The sequence below is a fragment of the Ursus americanus genome, chromosome 15 (genome assembly GCF_024610735.1).
Source record: "Ursus americanus isolate L20-20 chromosome 15, mUrsAme1.1.p, whole genome shotgun sequence".
NCBI classification, from domain to species: Eukaryota; Metazoa; Chordata; class Mammalia; order Carnivora; family Ursidae; genus Ursus; species Ursus americanus.
In genome coordinates, this window is record NC_142141.1 from 60,082,049 (window position 1) to 60,094,250 (window position 12,202).

The window sequence follows — 12,202 nt, forward strand, 5'->3', positions numbered from 1 at the left end:
TTTCCTTTTGGCTGCTGGCATTGAGCATTTGTAAATACTGCAAGTGATGAGGACCCAGACGCTCGAACTTTGCACGCCACCTTAACTGTGTGCAGAGCACACGCTGGCCGTCCCAGGAGTAAGGTTTGCATGAATACTGACCTGAAGACATGATTTCTCTGTCACAGGTCATCTTTGCAGTTTTTGTCTTAGTACGAAAAGAGTGTAGTTTGAATCAGTGAAAAAGCGCATTGTAGGGTTTTTTTGTTTTTTGTTTTCTTTTCAGTCTTAGGATATTACCACATCATCAAAATACTGGAGGGTTCTTTGTGGCAGTATTAGTGAAAAAGTCTTCAATGCCATGGAATAAACGTCCACCAAAGGTAAGCATCTTTTGAGATAACGTGGCATATCGTGTAAGCTTTCTGTGCATTCCGGGCAGGTGGTGACAGTGGGCAGTGGAACATTTTTGGGTGTGGAGAACAGCTGAGCATGAGCATGTGTGTAGTGGGGCAGGGATCCATTTAAATTTTGAGTTTTCCAAAAAGCGGCCATGTCTTAAAGGGATAGATGCATGAAAAAGGCAGACTTGGGGGATTATATTCCTTCTGCATCTGAAGTCCAGTTCTTTAATAAAAATTGGAAAGATATAATGACTCCTCTGTGTCTCAGAGTCAGAGCCCCCAAGCTGGCTTCTGTCTTCTGTTCCCTGGGGGTTGGTTCAGTTGAGCCCACTGCATGTTGACAGAACTCTGCCGGCCTCAGGCCAGTCTGTCTTCCCTTTGGCCGTGAGGGACAGTGATAGAGACTTTGTCCAGGGCTGGCCGAAAAGGAGACAGAGAAGGCACGAGCCATCCTAATGAATCACCTGCCTCCTGGGTTGTTGTAGGAGGCCCTGAAGCGGGGAGGGTGAGTAGGAGGGCAGCCTGTCGAGTCTTGCCATGGAGTACTTGCTGTCCTCCTCTTCATCAACATGACATTTATTTCGCTAGTTTGTACCTCAGCCTTTCCATAATGTCAGAACATGGCTGGGATCACGGTCTGAAGGTCAGTGTTTCTTTCAGATGAATGCTTTCGAAGGAGGACAAAGAATGCTTAGACTTTGGAGAGGCAGAAAGGGAAGCATTCCTGGGATATGGCTAGCCCACATGAACGTCTGAGTGTAAGGCCTCACACGGGCCGAGGAGTGGACCTGGCACTTCCAGGCAGGCACCGTGCTGGTTGCGGGAGGCTGGAGTGTTTCACTCTGTGTGCTGTTCTGGACTCTCCTCGGTCCCGGACTCCAGGGTCGGGAGCTCTGAACAGCCTTGTCACCGACGTGGAGTTCCAGCCGCATGTATAACTTCCATGTCCTTGCAGCCACTTTTCAGAGTGCACACAGGGGCGCCTGGGTGCCTCAGTTGGTCTGCCTTCAGCTCAGGTCATGATCTCAGGGTGCTGGGATTGAATCCCACATCGGGCTTCCTGCTCAGAGGGGAGTCTGCTTCTCCCTCTCCCTCTTCCCACCACTCCATGCGTGCGCTCTCTATCTCAGATAAATAAATCTTGAAAAAATAAAAAAAAAGTACAAGGAAAAAAGTGAAATTAATTTTAATATTTTATTCATCCCAGTAGACTTAAAATTTTATTTTGTTGTAGTCATATAAGAAGTTATTAACGAGGTATTTTCCGTGCTTTCATACTAAGTTTTTAAAACCACGTGAACTTACAGTCTGAGGTTCCTCTTCCTTGCACTGGTCACCATGGAAGCAGTGAGAAAGCTGGCCCAGCTCACGGCTCTAGCACTGCACTGTGGGGGGGGGGGGGGGTGTTGAGCCAGTAGTGTGTGCCCAGCGCGGGCTGCCTCGCCCTCGGGCTGCGTGGATGTGTTTGTTCTGGGACCGCCTACATAGATGAGCCTCGGACTTCCTTGGCATCTGCCGCTCTGGTGTGGGGTGTGGCTGTGTAGAACGGCTTGCTGTCACCTGCTCCTGTAGTGATAGTCCGCCTTGCCTTCCCTGTTGTTATCCCAGTTCCTCGGTTCCTCGTTCCCTCCACTGAGGAGATAGGTGTTGGTCACCTGCCCTGCACACGGGGACAGCTCAGGTAGAGTCCTTGTCTTCAGGATGCCCCGATGTAGAAGTGGGGACACCTGTAAGCACAGAGCTGGCGTTCCAGCCGGGCAAGCCGAGCTGACAGCGTGCGGGTGGCGCTCAGCAGAGATGGCGCAGAAGCAGCGTGGTGGGGAGGGGGCTCTTGAGACGGGCTGGGAGGGAGAAGGACTAGCATTTCCAGGAGCTAGAGGGGGCAGGCAGGGCACAGGCCATCGCCACCAGGGCAGGGTGTTCGGGTGACTGTTTGTCTCTGTTGTCTTTTACCTTTAAGTAAAAGGTATTTGCCGGGAGGCGGTGTTGCATAGCATGGAGTCCCACCAGCTCGGCTGCTTTAGAGCTTTGTGACCGTCGGGAGTGTGTTTCACTTTTCTGTGCCCAAGTGTCCTAAATTCACCTGCCTGTGACTTGTTAAGACATGTTGTTTTAAATAATTTTTTATATAATATTTTGTATAAAATGTATATGAAGCAGTTCCAGTAAGTCAGCTGTTTTGTTCTTCAAGCCAGATTGATACTGGGGCACCTGTGCCTGCCTCCCGTTCCTGGGGCCCTGTCTCCAGGTGCCCTATATCCGGGGCGGTGGCACTGGCCTCCCCAGGCTGCAGTTACTTACACACGTGTCCTGGCCCCGCCTGCTGTTCCGGGGATCGTGTCTGGCCCGCGTACGTCCTTGAGCGCGCCTGACACAGCGCGGGTGCGCAGTAGCGTCTCGGAACGAAGACGAGCGGGCTGCTTTGTCGGCATTCACTGGGAAGTAGCCTGTATGTGCCCTTGAGGGGATTAAGGTGGAAACAGTGCCCCAGATTTCTGCGTGTAACAACGAGTAGACTTAAGATATTTCCAAAACATTCTGTTGCCTTCTATATGTCAAATGCCGTAGAGAAATACGATGGGTTTTGTGTAGCGAGTGTTCATTTTTTTGCGGCAGTGTAGAGTGGGTTGTGCTTGGAGTGTAGACGCACGTGCCCCCTGTTGCAGCTGCAGGGTGAGCCGGTGGAGCCCAGAGAGCCTGTGCGGTCCAGCCCTGCGCACCCCACAGAAGGAGCCGCTGCAGACCCCGCTGAGCCGGAAAGTAAAGCCGTCAGTGGGCTCGATGACACAGACATAACGGAAAGAACTGAGAATGTAGAGAACAGCGGAAGTAAGAAGGACGGAGTGTGTGGGTAAGAGAAGGGGTTCTGTCTGCACCCTCCTGTCTTCCAGCCCCTTAGCTTGCAGGGACGTGGGGCCGTCCTGCGGCAGGTGGGTGCCACTGTGTGTGGTGGCGGTGGGCGGGGCGTCGAGTGCGTGTGGAGAGCCCAGGCCTCATAGGGCTGAGGAGAAGGGCCGGTGGGCAGGGGGAGTGCGCTGCTGGCGTGTCGCTTTGGGACTGATTATGGTGCATGTGTCTTGTCCTGATTCCTTCCTCAGTCCTCCTCCATCTAAGAAAATGAAGTTGTTTGGATTTAAAGAAGACCCGTTTGTATTTATTCCTGAAGATGATCCATTATTTCCACCTATCCAGTAAGGATTAATTCAGCTTAATAAATTCTTGTTATAAACGTGTAACTGCTCACATTTGGCCATATATTTTTATTTAGTTCTGTATAGCATCTTTTTTCCCCCTCATAACCGTTTGGTAGATGACACTAGAGAGTGTACGGTGAGCCGCCAGAGACTGTAAAATGCCGAGGGCGAGAGGGGTTGGGGGGAGTGGGGACTGGACTGCGGCCCGAATGTCAGTTCCCCAGCAGAGCTTCCAGATCCGTGGCCGAGGCCACCTGCCCAGGTCCTGTGTGGGACGTGGGGAGTGGGTCTGGGTGGGAGGTTGGGGACCCCAACTGGAAACTTCTGGGTGGAACAGAGGGGGAAGGTGCTTCGGATAACAGGCTCTGATTTATCTCTTCCTGCTTAGTCAAGTCTCAGTATCCATTCACCACGGTGGGCACTTGGCGCTGCCCTGTGGCTCGGAACCTTTCTCAGTGGGCCTAGGTGTTAGGTCACTGGAGCAGCAGGTGAGTGAGGAAAGTTGTACTTGTCAGTGAGGGTCCCTGCTCTAGTTGTTTCTGGTGAACTCGATCAAGTGTGGACAGTGGGTGTGCACAGCAGAGCACATGTGCCCTGAGCCACAGATGAGAAACTGAGCGCTGTCGGGGGAGAGAGCGTGCTGGAGGCCGCCTGTCCCTGTTTGAACCACACTCGTAAGCAGCTCTGTCTTGTTCATAGGAAGTTTTATGCATTGGATCCTTCGTTCCCAAAGATGAATTTGTTGACTAGGACGACGGAAGGGAAGAAGAGGCAGCTCTACATGGTCTCCAAGGAGCTGAGGAATGTGCTGGTGAACAACAGCGAGCGGATGAAGGTGCGTGCGGCCAGGCCGCGGGGGCTTCTGGTCTAGCTCGCACGCCCCTGGCGCCGGCTCGGCGTGTGCGCAGCGGGCAGGGGACCCCGGCTTGCCTGGTTTGATGTCTGCTCTGGTGATTTACTAATCCAAACTAGCCGCACTAGACCAGCATCATCTGAGAGCATCAGGGAGGTTACTAGAAGCCCTACTTTGGTCAGATGACTTATAACGCTTTTCCGATTCTTCTTTCCTTCTCTGCCCACACCTGCTCACAGCTCTGCCTCCTTGGGGTAGAAGGGGTTATTTTAATTGATTATTCAGCTTTTATTTATATGTGTGTGTCATCTTCCTGTCTCGCTTACAGGTCATAAACACGGGGATAAAAGTGTGGTGTCGGAATAACAGTGGTGAAGATTTTGATTGCGCTTTTCGCTTGGCACAGGAGGTAATTTGGGACATAGACTTGGTAGCGGCAGCCGGTGGTAAACCCACGGGCGTGGGTGCCCTGCAGCTGGGCTGGCGCCTGCGGCCTGCGCACTCTACCCCAGGGGCGCGTCTGCTTACACCCCCCCCAGGGGTGCCCACCTCTGCAGGGAGGTGGGGGCTGGACGTGGCGTGTGGAAAGGCCCCAGGATAGCGGGTGATTGTTCTCATTCGTGATGGTGGCCTCTCTTTATTCCCACAGGGAATATACACGCTGTATCCGTTTATTAAGTCAAGAATTATCACCGTATCAATAGAAGATGTTAAAATTCTATTAACCCAGGAGAATCCATTTTTTAGAAAACTTAGCAGTGAGACATACAGCCAAGCCAAGGACTTGGGTAAGCAGTTGAACTTGCATAGCGGTGTGACTTGTCCTAAAGACAACGAAGATGGGGGTGTGCAAGCTTGTTAGAGCTTTTCAGTCTTAAATTTTAATACATCGTGGCTTTCTACTGACTCTTGTCAGCTTCCAGAGGGTTTTGTGGAGACAGAAGGCACATGTCAGCATACCGAGGGCCAGAGGCACCCCTCAGGTTGCCCTGTTTCCCCAGGCACCGGTGGAGGCCTGTGCCGCCCACCAGCCTGCAGGTGTCGGTCCCTGGCTGTCCCGTGAGCCAGAGTCCCGAGTGCCCACGGCCAAGCAGGCCTCCAGGGCAGGGCCGCGGGGACGCAGGGCACGGCTGGCGCGTGGGCTCATGTGTGTCCCGTCACGAGCTGGAGGACACTAACCGGCACAGGCTGTCGTGTTGGGTTGGCATTTCATCAGCCGGGTTGAAGCAGGATGCGGGTGTTGCCAGCTTCTCCTGCGGCTTGGCCAACCCCCCCAAAATAGATCCTTGGTCACGTTGTTGTTTTCATGTTTTGTAAACTTCCACTTGAAATTATTCTAGTGATATTTTCACCTAAGAACAAAAATAATTCTACCAAGAATTCTAATTTTGTTTTTCGTTTCATTCTTGTTTATTTTTTATAACTTTGTTCACTGTTTCTGGCTCAGGTGGCACAAAAACTGCACAAATCAAGTTACTGCAATGATGTGGTTTTATGTTTTGTGTCTGAAACCGAAGGATACAAAGCACGTGGGGCGGAATCTGTGCTGGTGTCTCAGGCAGGAGCCGCATTTAAAGTGGAGATTATTTTAAAGGATGAAGGGACCGTTTGCACTTGTTTTCTGTCTCAATCCCTACATTTAGATGATTGCAGTATAATTTTTGACAATTTTTATGTGTATTTCGTGCTGTTCCTGGAAGTTGAAGCAATTATTTGTTTCATCTTGAATTTTGAGACTTAACGAGTAGTTAATCCCTGTCTCCCTGCTGCTGAGAGAGACTCTGTCGCTTCACCTAAACCCCCGAGTGATCTCATGCAGTCCCCTGCCACGTTGCCGGGACTGCCCCGCCGGGACTGCCCCGCGTGGTGCTCGGTTTGCTGGTGGTTCTGTGTTTTTAGAAGGAGAGTCCTCTCATCTCCATGGAGATTCTGGAGACCAAGAGTGCGGATTGTTTACTGCTCTCTCTGCAATGCTGGACACACAGACAGCGCTGGTGACAGGCAGGCTTCCCCAACACATGTCTGTTTCTCTTCCAGCCAAGGGGAGCATCGTCCTGAAGTACGAACCGGACCCTACGTAAGTGTGGGCCCTCCTGCCAGTGGGGGGGACTGTGGATGATCATGGAAGCCTTTGAGGAGCATTGTCCTAAAGACAGTGTTGTAGAAATTTTAGGACAAATATTATGTCAGCATCAAAGTACTTTCTTAGAGAACATTCAGTCCAGGTCAGACGTATTGTTATTTAGAGAGTAAAATGTAGAGTACTGCTTCTCTGTGCCTGAGAGATCTGTTCTGATGTCTGTCTTAACCAGAATGAATGGAAAGGTTGAACAGCCGAGAGAGGTCGAGTCTTTCCGTCTGTACCGTGGGTTCAGTCCCTGTCTGTGGGTTCCCTGTTACGCACACATCAGGCAGTGTTGTTCTGAGGCAGGGTGTGGGGTTCGCTCCTGCATGACTGCTGTCCCGTGGTGCTCACAGGTCCCCACGCGGCCCCCCGGAGTCTGCGGAGAGTAGGCCCCGAGGGTCAGCACTTGGTAGAGCGGGTGAAGAGCTCAGGCAGCGTGCTCCGTGCACCTCTGCTAGGGAGTGGCAGAGGCGGGATTTGGTCCCAGGACTGGTTTCACGTGTCACAGCCACCTCTTTCCAAGGGCAGGAAAGAAGACAGCACAGGGCTGGAGGGGGATCTGGGGGAGAGCTTAGGTTGAGTCTCGGGCAGCTCTCTGGGAGGTGGTGGTTGGCCAGACACTGAGTGGTAAGAAGGAAGCTGAGCAGCACCAGTCCTGAGGAAGGAACGAGCTAGAAGGCAGCCAGGGTGGAGCTGGCAGCGGAGGGCAGGCCCGAGCCCCCTGCATGGTCTCCACGGCCTCCAGCTGCTGTGAGGAGAGTAGCCAGTGCGTGGGCCTGAGTCTGCGGGTGCGGGGCAAGGGGGGGGGGCAGCAGGGGAGGTGGGGGGCGGGAGCCAGGGACCGAGGGTTGGAGAGAGTGGGGCACGTGGAGTCCCGCCGGGCTGAACTTGGAGGCCGCACAGACGAAGCAGGCTATGGGTGGCAAAGGTACAGGAGTGTTCAGGGTCGGCTTCTGGGTTTGAGTTGCTCAGGGGTCGTCCAGTAGAGGGAAAGGTGGGGAGAAAGGACATACTGAATTCAAAAATGGTGGGATAGACAGCAGGAGACACAGGCCGCTGTATGGAAGGTTTGGGAATTGAGGGGACAGGTCATTCTAGGTGTGGATCTTCAGGGCTCGTGAGCGTGTCCGAGCTGCGTCAGCCGCGGGCTTGGTGCCGCAGCTCCGAAGGGCGGTGTAGATGGGAACCAGGGTTTGCAGGCTCTCGTGCCGGTATCAGAGGGCCCGGGTCCGTGAGATGGCGGGGGGACGCGAGGCAGGAGAGAGAAGACGCAGGGAGGAGCAGAGACGCGAGGTGCCGCACGCGCAGGCCGAGCCGCGGAGCCGGGGTAGAGCGCGCTTGCCGGGCCTGTGCGGTGCGCCGCAGCGAACGGGCTTTTCTGGGGCAAGCGGCCGGCTCAGAGAAGGTCTAAGTTGGGAAGGCTTCGGCCTGCTTCCATACTTGTGGAAAACCCAAGAAAAGGAAAACGGCTGTGGGTTGGCTGGGAACGAGGGGCGGTGTCGCAGAAGCGTTTAGACTGGGACCCAGAAACGGGTCCGGAAGGTAAGGACACCGTGTGCTCTTCCACTCCCTCACTCCAGTTCTGTGAGCTGGTGCGCGTGCGGAGGCAGCCGCCGGAGCCGCTAGATGGTCAGAAGCGGGGGGGCATTGGGGGCTCTTGTTTTTCCCTCTCTTCATGTTTTCTCGGTGTACCGTCCAGGCTTTACGCAGGGAAGAATGGAAAGGCACTGAGGAGTTTCCCTCTCTTTCTCTCATTGGTTCAGCCCCTGCTCTTTCACTGTGTTGTCTGGTTTTTTTTGTTTTTTTTTTTCAAACCTGATCGGAACCCTCCTGTGTTAGTTCCTTCCTCCGCCTGCAGCCCTGATGCCTGGCGTGGCCTAGAGGGGGATGGAGAGTTAATTTAATGGGGCTCTAGGGGCCGAAATACGAGAGCAGAGTCACACCTGCGGGGAAGTGGTGATGTGCTGCAGGGTCCTCGGTTAGGGGCACGTGAGTCACATGGTAACTGGCATCTTCACCAAGGAAAGGGGATTTGTAGTGGCCTGGCGAGCCTGTGGGGGGTCGCACAGACTTGGGAAAGCAGGGGTGCTTTGGGCCCCGATAACACCGATGCTGGAAACGGGTGAACAGGGTATGCTGGGGGTCCGTCCTGTTATGTGAGTAACCGAGAAGAGTTGGGGTCACCCCGCCCAAAGTAGGGGATGCACGGAGTGGCAACAGCCTGGGCGGTCTGGCTCCCAGCCCGGCTGTGCAGACGTGAGGTCTCACAGGTGGGTCTTCGCCTTTGAGAAGATGGAAGTATTTGGAAATGCTGATACTGAAAGTGTGTGTGAGCTCTGGATTTGGGGGTTATTCCATTAGGAGCTTTAGAAAGAAACCTGGCCAGCATGAGCATGTGAGAACATTTAGGACTTGACGCAGGAGCAGATCTTCGTTTGAGAAAAACGTCTGTAGGATCACAGGCTAAAATGACTCCCAGTGCTTTGGGCATATCGTTTGTGGAAAGATTGCCTCTGAATTCCTGAGCACTTAGGAGGACACTTGATATTCACACACGGCCACTTTTTTGTAGGAAACCAGACACCCTTCAGTGTCCCATTGTGTTATGTGGATGGCGGGGAAAGGCCTCCATTCGGACTTTCGTGCCCAAGAACGAACGGCTTCATTATCTCAGGATGATGGGGCTGGAGGTGTCGGCAGAGAAGAAGAAGGAAGGGACTGTTGTGGCCCAGCAGAGCGCGAGCAGCTGTGGGCCGCCCGGGGACGAGGCGAGTGCCGAGCACGGAGCGGAGCCGGCCGCCAGCGCAGACAGCAGCGAGGACATGAGCCCAGACGTCAGTGTAGACGCCGCCCCGGGTCCCTCGGGCCCTGCCCCGGCGGAGGCCGCCCTGCCCCGGTGAGGAGGACCCGGCAAGGAGGCCCCGCGCCATCCGAGGGGAGAGTCCGCAGGGGCCCCCACCTCGTGTCCAAAGCCAGACCCAGAACTTCTGGCCTGTAAAATACAGGTTTTTGAAGACTGGAGACAGATGGAATGATAGACTAGTCGTGGACGATCTCAGTACTGCTTTCATATATTTTTTTAGCTTTGTTAGATGTTGCTCATTTTACTATTTCTTTGGCAAAACTGGGTCCGTTGTGCCTCTGGCCGGCGGTAGTCTTACTCCTCTCAAGAAACAAACTGCCCTTGCAGGAATTTTCAGGTCCCTTCTGTTATGCCTATATTGGTCTTAAAGTCAGGTGTTTCTTTTAATTATTATTTATAGAGAGAATCTATAACTCATTATGGGTCGTTGGAAAACCATCCTGTAAACTTTAATAATTGCATTAAGTTGCACATTGGCAGTGCGACATTAATATGTGGTGGGTTAATATCTGAGGTGTCAGATGACTTCTGTGCCTTTGTAACAAAAGGTAAAATAAACTCTTTTTCTCAGAGTAAGAGCTGTCTCGTGATACTAACTGTGAGGGTTTTGTGTGCTTTTATTGAATGGAGTGCTTTGTAATTCTAGTTTTTAAATGGGGTTGGGATCCTTGGAACATTTAAATAAATTATTAATGATGATGTGTATGTGTGTATGACTTGTTTTACTCTTCATGAGGTGGAAGGAACAAGCTTATTTTTGGGTAAATGGAAACATTAGATTTCCAGCATTCTTAGCTCGTAAAAAGAATTTTAATGCGAAGGTTGCTCTCGAGGAAGTAGTTTGGTGTGACAGGCCTATAGCCCTTCCTGTGGGCTCACCTGTCCCGCAGACGGCAGCGTTCATGCCTCCGCTGCCAGGAGGCTTGGGTGGGTGCAGGCTGGGTTGGCTAGGAGGCTCGAGTGGCTGGGAGGCTCAAGTGGGTGCAGGCTCGGGTGGCCGGGAGGCTCGGGTGGGTGCAGGCTGGGTTGGCAAGGTGAGAAGCGTCTGCAGCCCTAGCAGCCTCCCTTGGGCACTGTTGTTATGGGACCTGAAGGGGATGCTCATGAGGCAGGTGCCGCGCGCCCACATCCTTCACATTGCTGTGTGCCAGGCAGGGTCCTGGGGGCTGGTGCTGCTGCTCATCCTCAACGGCCAGTTTCAGCGTCATCAGACAGGAGAGTGGCATGGCGAGCCTGCGTGTCCCCATCCCCTAGCTGGCACAGTTGTTAACAGTCCTATTTCATCAATACCCCCAGCTCTTTGAAATACTTGGAAGTAAGTTGCACCCCTGGAGCCCCAGCTCCTGGTGGTTAGAAACTTCAGATCTGGAATTAGGCGTGTTCGTTGCTACAAGGTGTCATTTCTCACAGACCAGACAGAACGGGGAATTAAATGTCTCTGTGAACACATACACACAATAGTGTACATAGAAACACGTGCGTCTTAGTTGTTTGTTTGTTTATTTTTTAAAGATTTTATTTATTTGACAGAGCCAGTGAGAGAGGGAACACAAACGGGAGTGGGAGAGGAAGAAGCAGGCTCCCAGCAGAGGAGCCTGATGTGGGGCTTGATCCCAGACGCTGGGATCACGCCCTGAGCCGAAGGCAGACACCTAATGACTGAGCCACCCAGGCGCCCCTAGTTGTTTAAACAGTTGCCAGTTGTTCAAACCCTGTTGCAGCAATAGGTCTGATTCCAGCCCATGTTCTGGGTTCTGCTGTCACCTCTCCATCTGTATGGATCACCCCTTTTGTATCAGATGGCCCTGATTTTCCCCACCGCATTTATGTATTTGTACGGCCTTTGCGTGCTCTGAGCCCCCCCTTCAGCTGGCTCTGGAACACGGATCCAGACCCTCCCGCACCCAGCGGCTCTGGCAAGGCCACACTTGACCATCCTTCCCACTGCTTCCCTGGAGACCGTCACTGATCGGGGCTACCATGACCTTGAGGGGAATCTCTGAGTTCTCTTGCAGTTTCCCATCCAGAGCTTCTTTAAAAGGGGGCTCTCCGGCCCTGCATTGCAGAGATTCTTGCGTGTGGCTGGCGTGGAGTCCGAACCCCACATGGTTCTGATGTGTGGCCAGGTTGAGGGACCATTGGTTTGAATAATTACCTCATCTAACAATGCGATACAAATTATAACCATTGGTGTTTTCTTTGCAGTAAAGATGGCCAATATTTGTCTAGTTGAGGTGCTTTACAAACTTTATTTAGTGCCGTTCTAATTCATAGGCATGGGTAGATTGTCAAGACCAAATGCTGCGTGACAGAGCCAAGGTCGAAAACCAGCTATGTCCACACTGTCTCCTAATTACCGTGACCTCATTTGGACAATGAACACCCTTGTGTATTTGGACAGATCTCTTCCCAGTTTGACATATAAGCAAACCAAGGCCTAGATAGTAACAGCCATCTGACAGGACAATGCCCGGCCATCAAAATGCATTTAAGTGATTTACTTTCGGGAGAACCCACACAATCATTTGCACAGGGAAAATTTAATAGCATTGCTAACTAATGGGGTTGGAGTGATGGGGGGTTGGCTAGTAAAAAGGATGCCGAGGAATATAGGAATGACAGGAAGAACAGCTGTTGTGCCTGGGGAGACCTGCCACCTCCCTCCCTGGGGTTTGTTGGGAGGGCTGGATAGCAGAGAAGTTGTGCCATTCCGTATCAGCTGGGCTTGCTAGAAATCTGCCCTCTAGGCTGCTAGGGAAATCCTTTTCAGCAGAGGCACTGTGC

At 52.7% G+C, this 12,202-nt stretch overlaps 1 protein-coding gene across 1 annotated transcript in view; it reads left to right on the forward strand.

The window, feature by feature from the left end:
- Nucleotides 1-10,117, forward strand: part of NSUN2 (NOP2/Sun RNA methyltransferase 2) — a 28,555-nt gene extending 18,438 nt beyond the window's left edge. Inside the window, exons 12-19 of the mRNA XM_045795924.2 lie at nucleotides 266-362; nucleotides 3,050-3,234; nucleotides 3,482-3,574; nucleotides 4,277-4,412; nucleotides 4,759-4,839; nucleotides 5,080-5,218; nucleotides 6,468-6,507; nucleotides 9,128-10,117. Coding sequence (XP_045651880.2) covers nucleotides 266-362; nucleotides 3,050-3,234; nucleotides 3,482-3,574; nucleotides 4,277-4,412; nucleotides 4,759-4,839; nucleotides 5,080-5,218; nucleotides 6,468-6,507; nucleotides 9,128-9,455 — 1,099 coding nt within the window. The 3' untranslated portion in view covers nucleotides 9,456-10,117. The remainder of the gene's footprint in view (nucleotides 1-265; nucleotides 363-3,049; nucleotides 3,235-3,481; nucleotides 3,575-4,276; nucleotides 4,413-4,758; nucleotides 4,840-5,079; nucleotides 5,219-6,467; nucleotides 6,508-9,127) is intronic.
- Nucleotides 10,118-12,202: the final 2,085 nt, after the last annotated feature.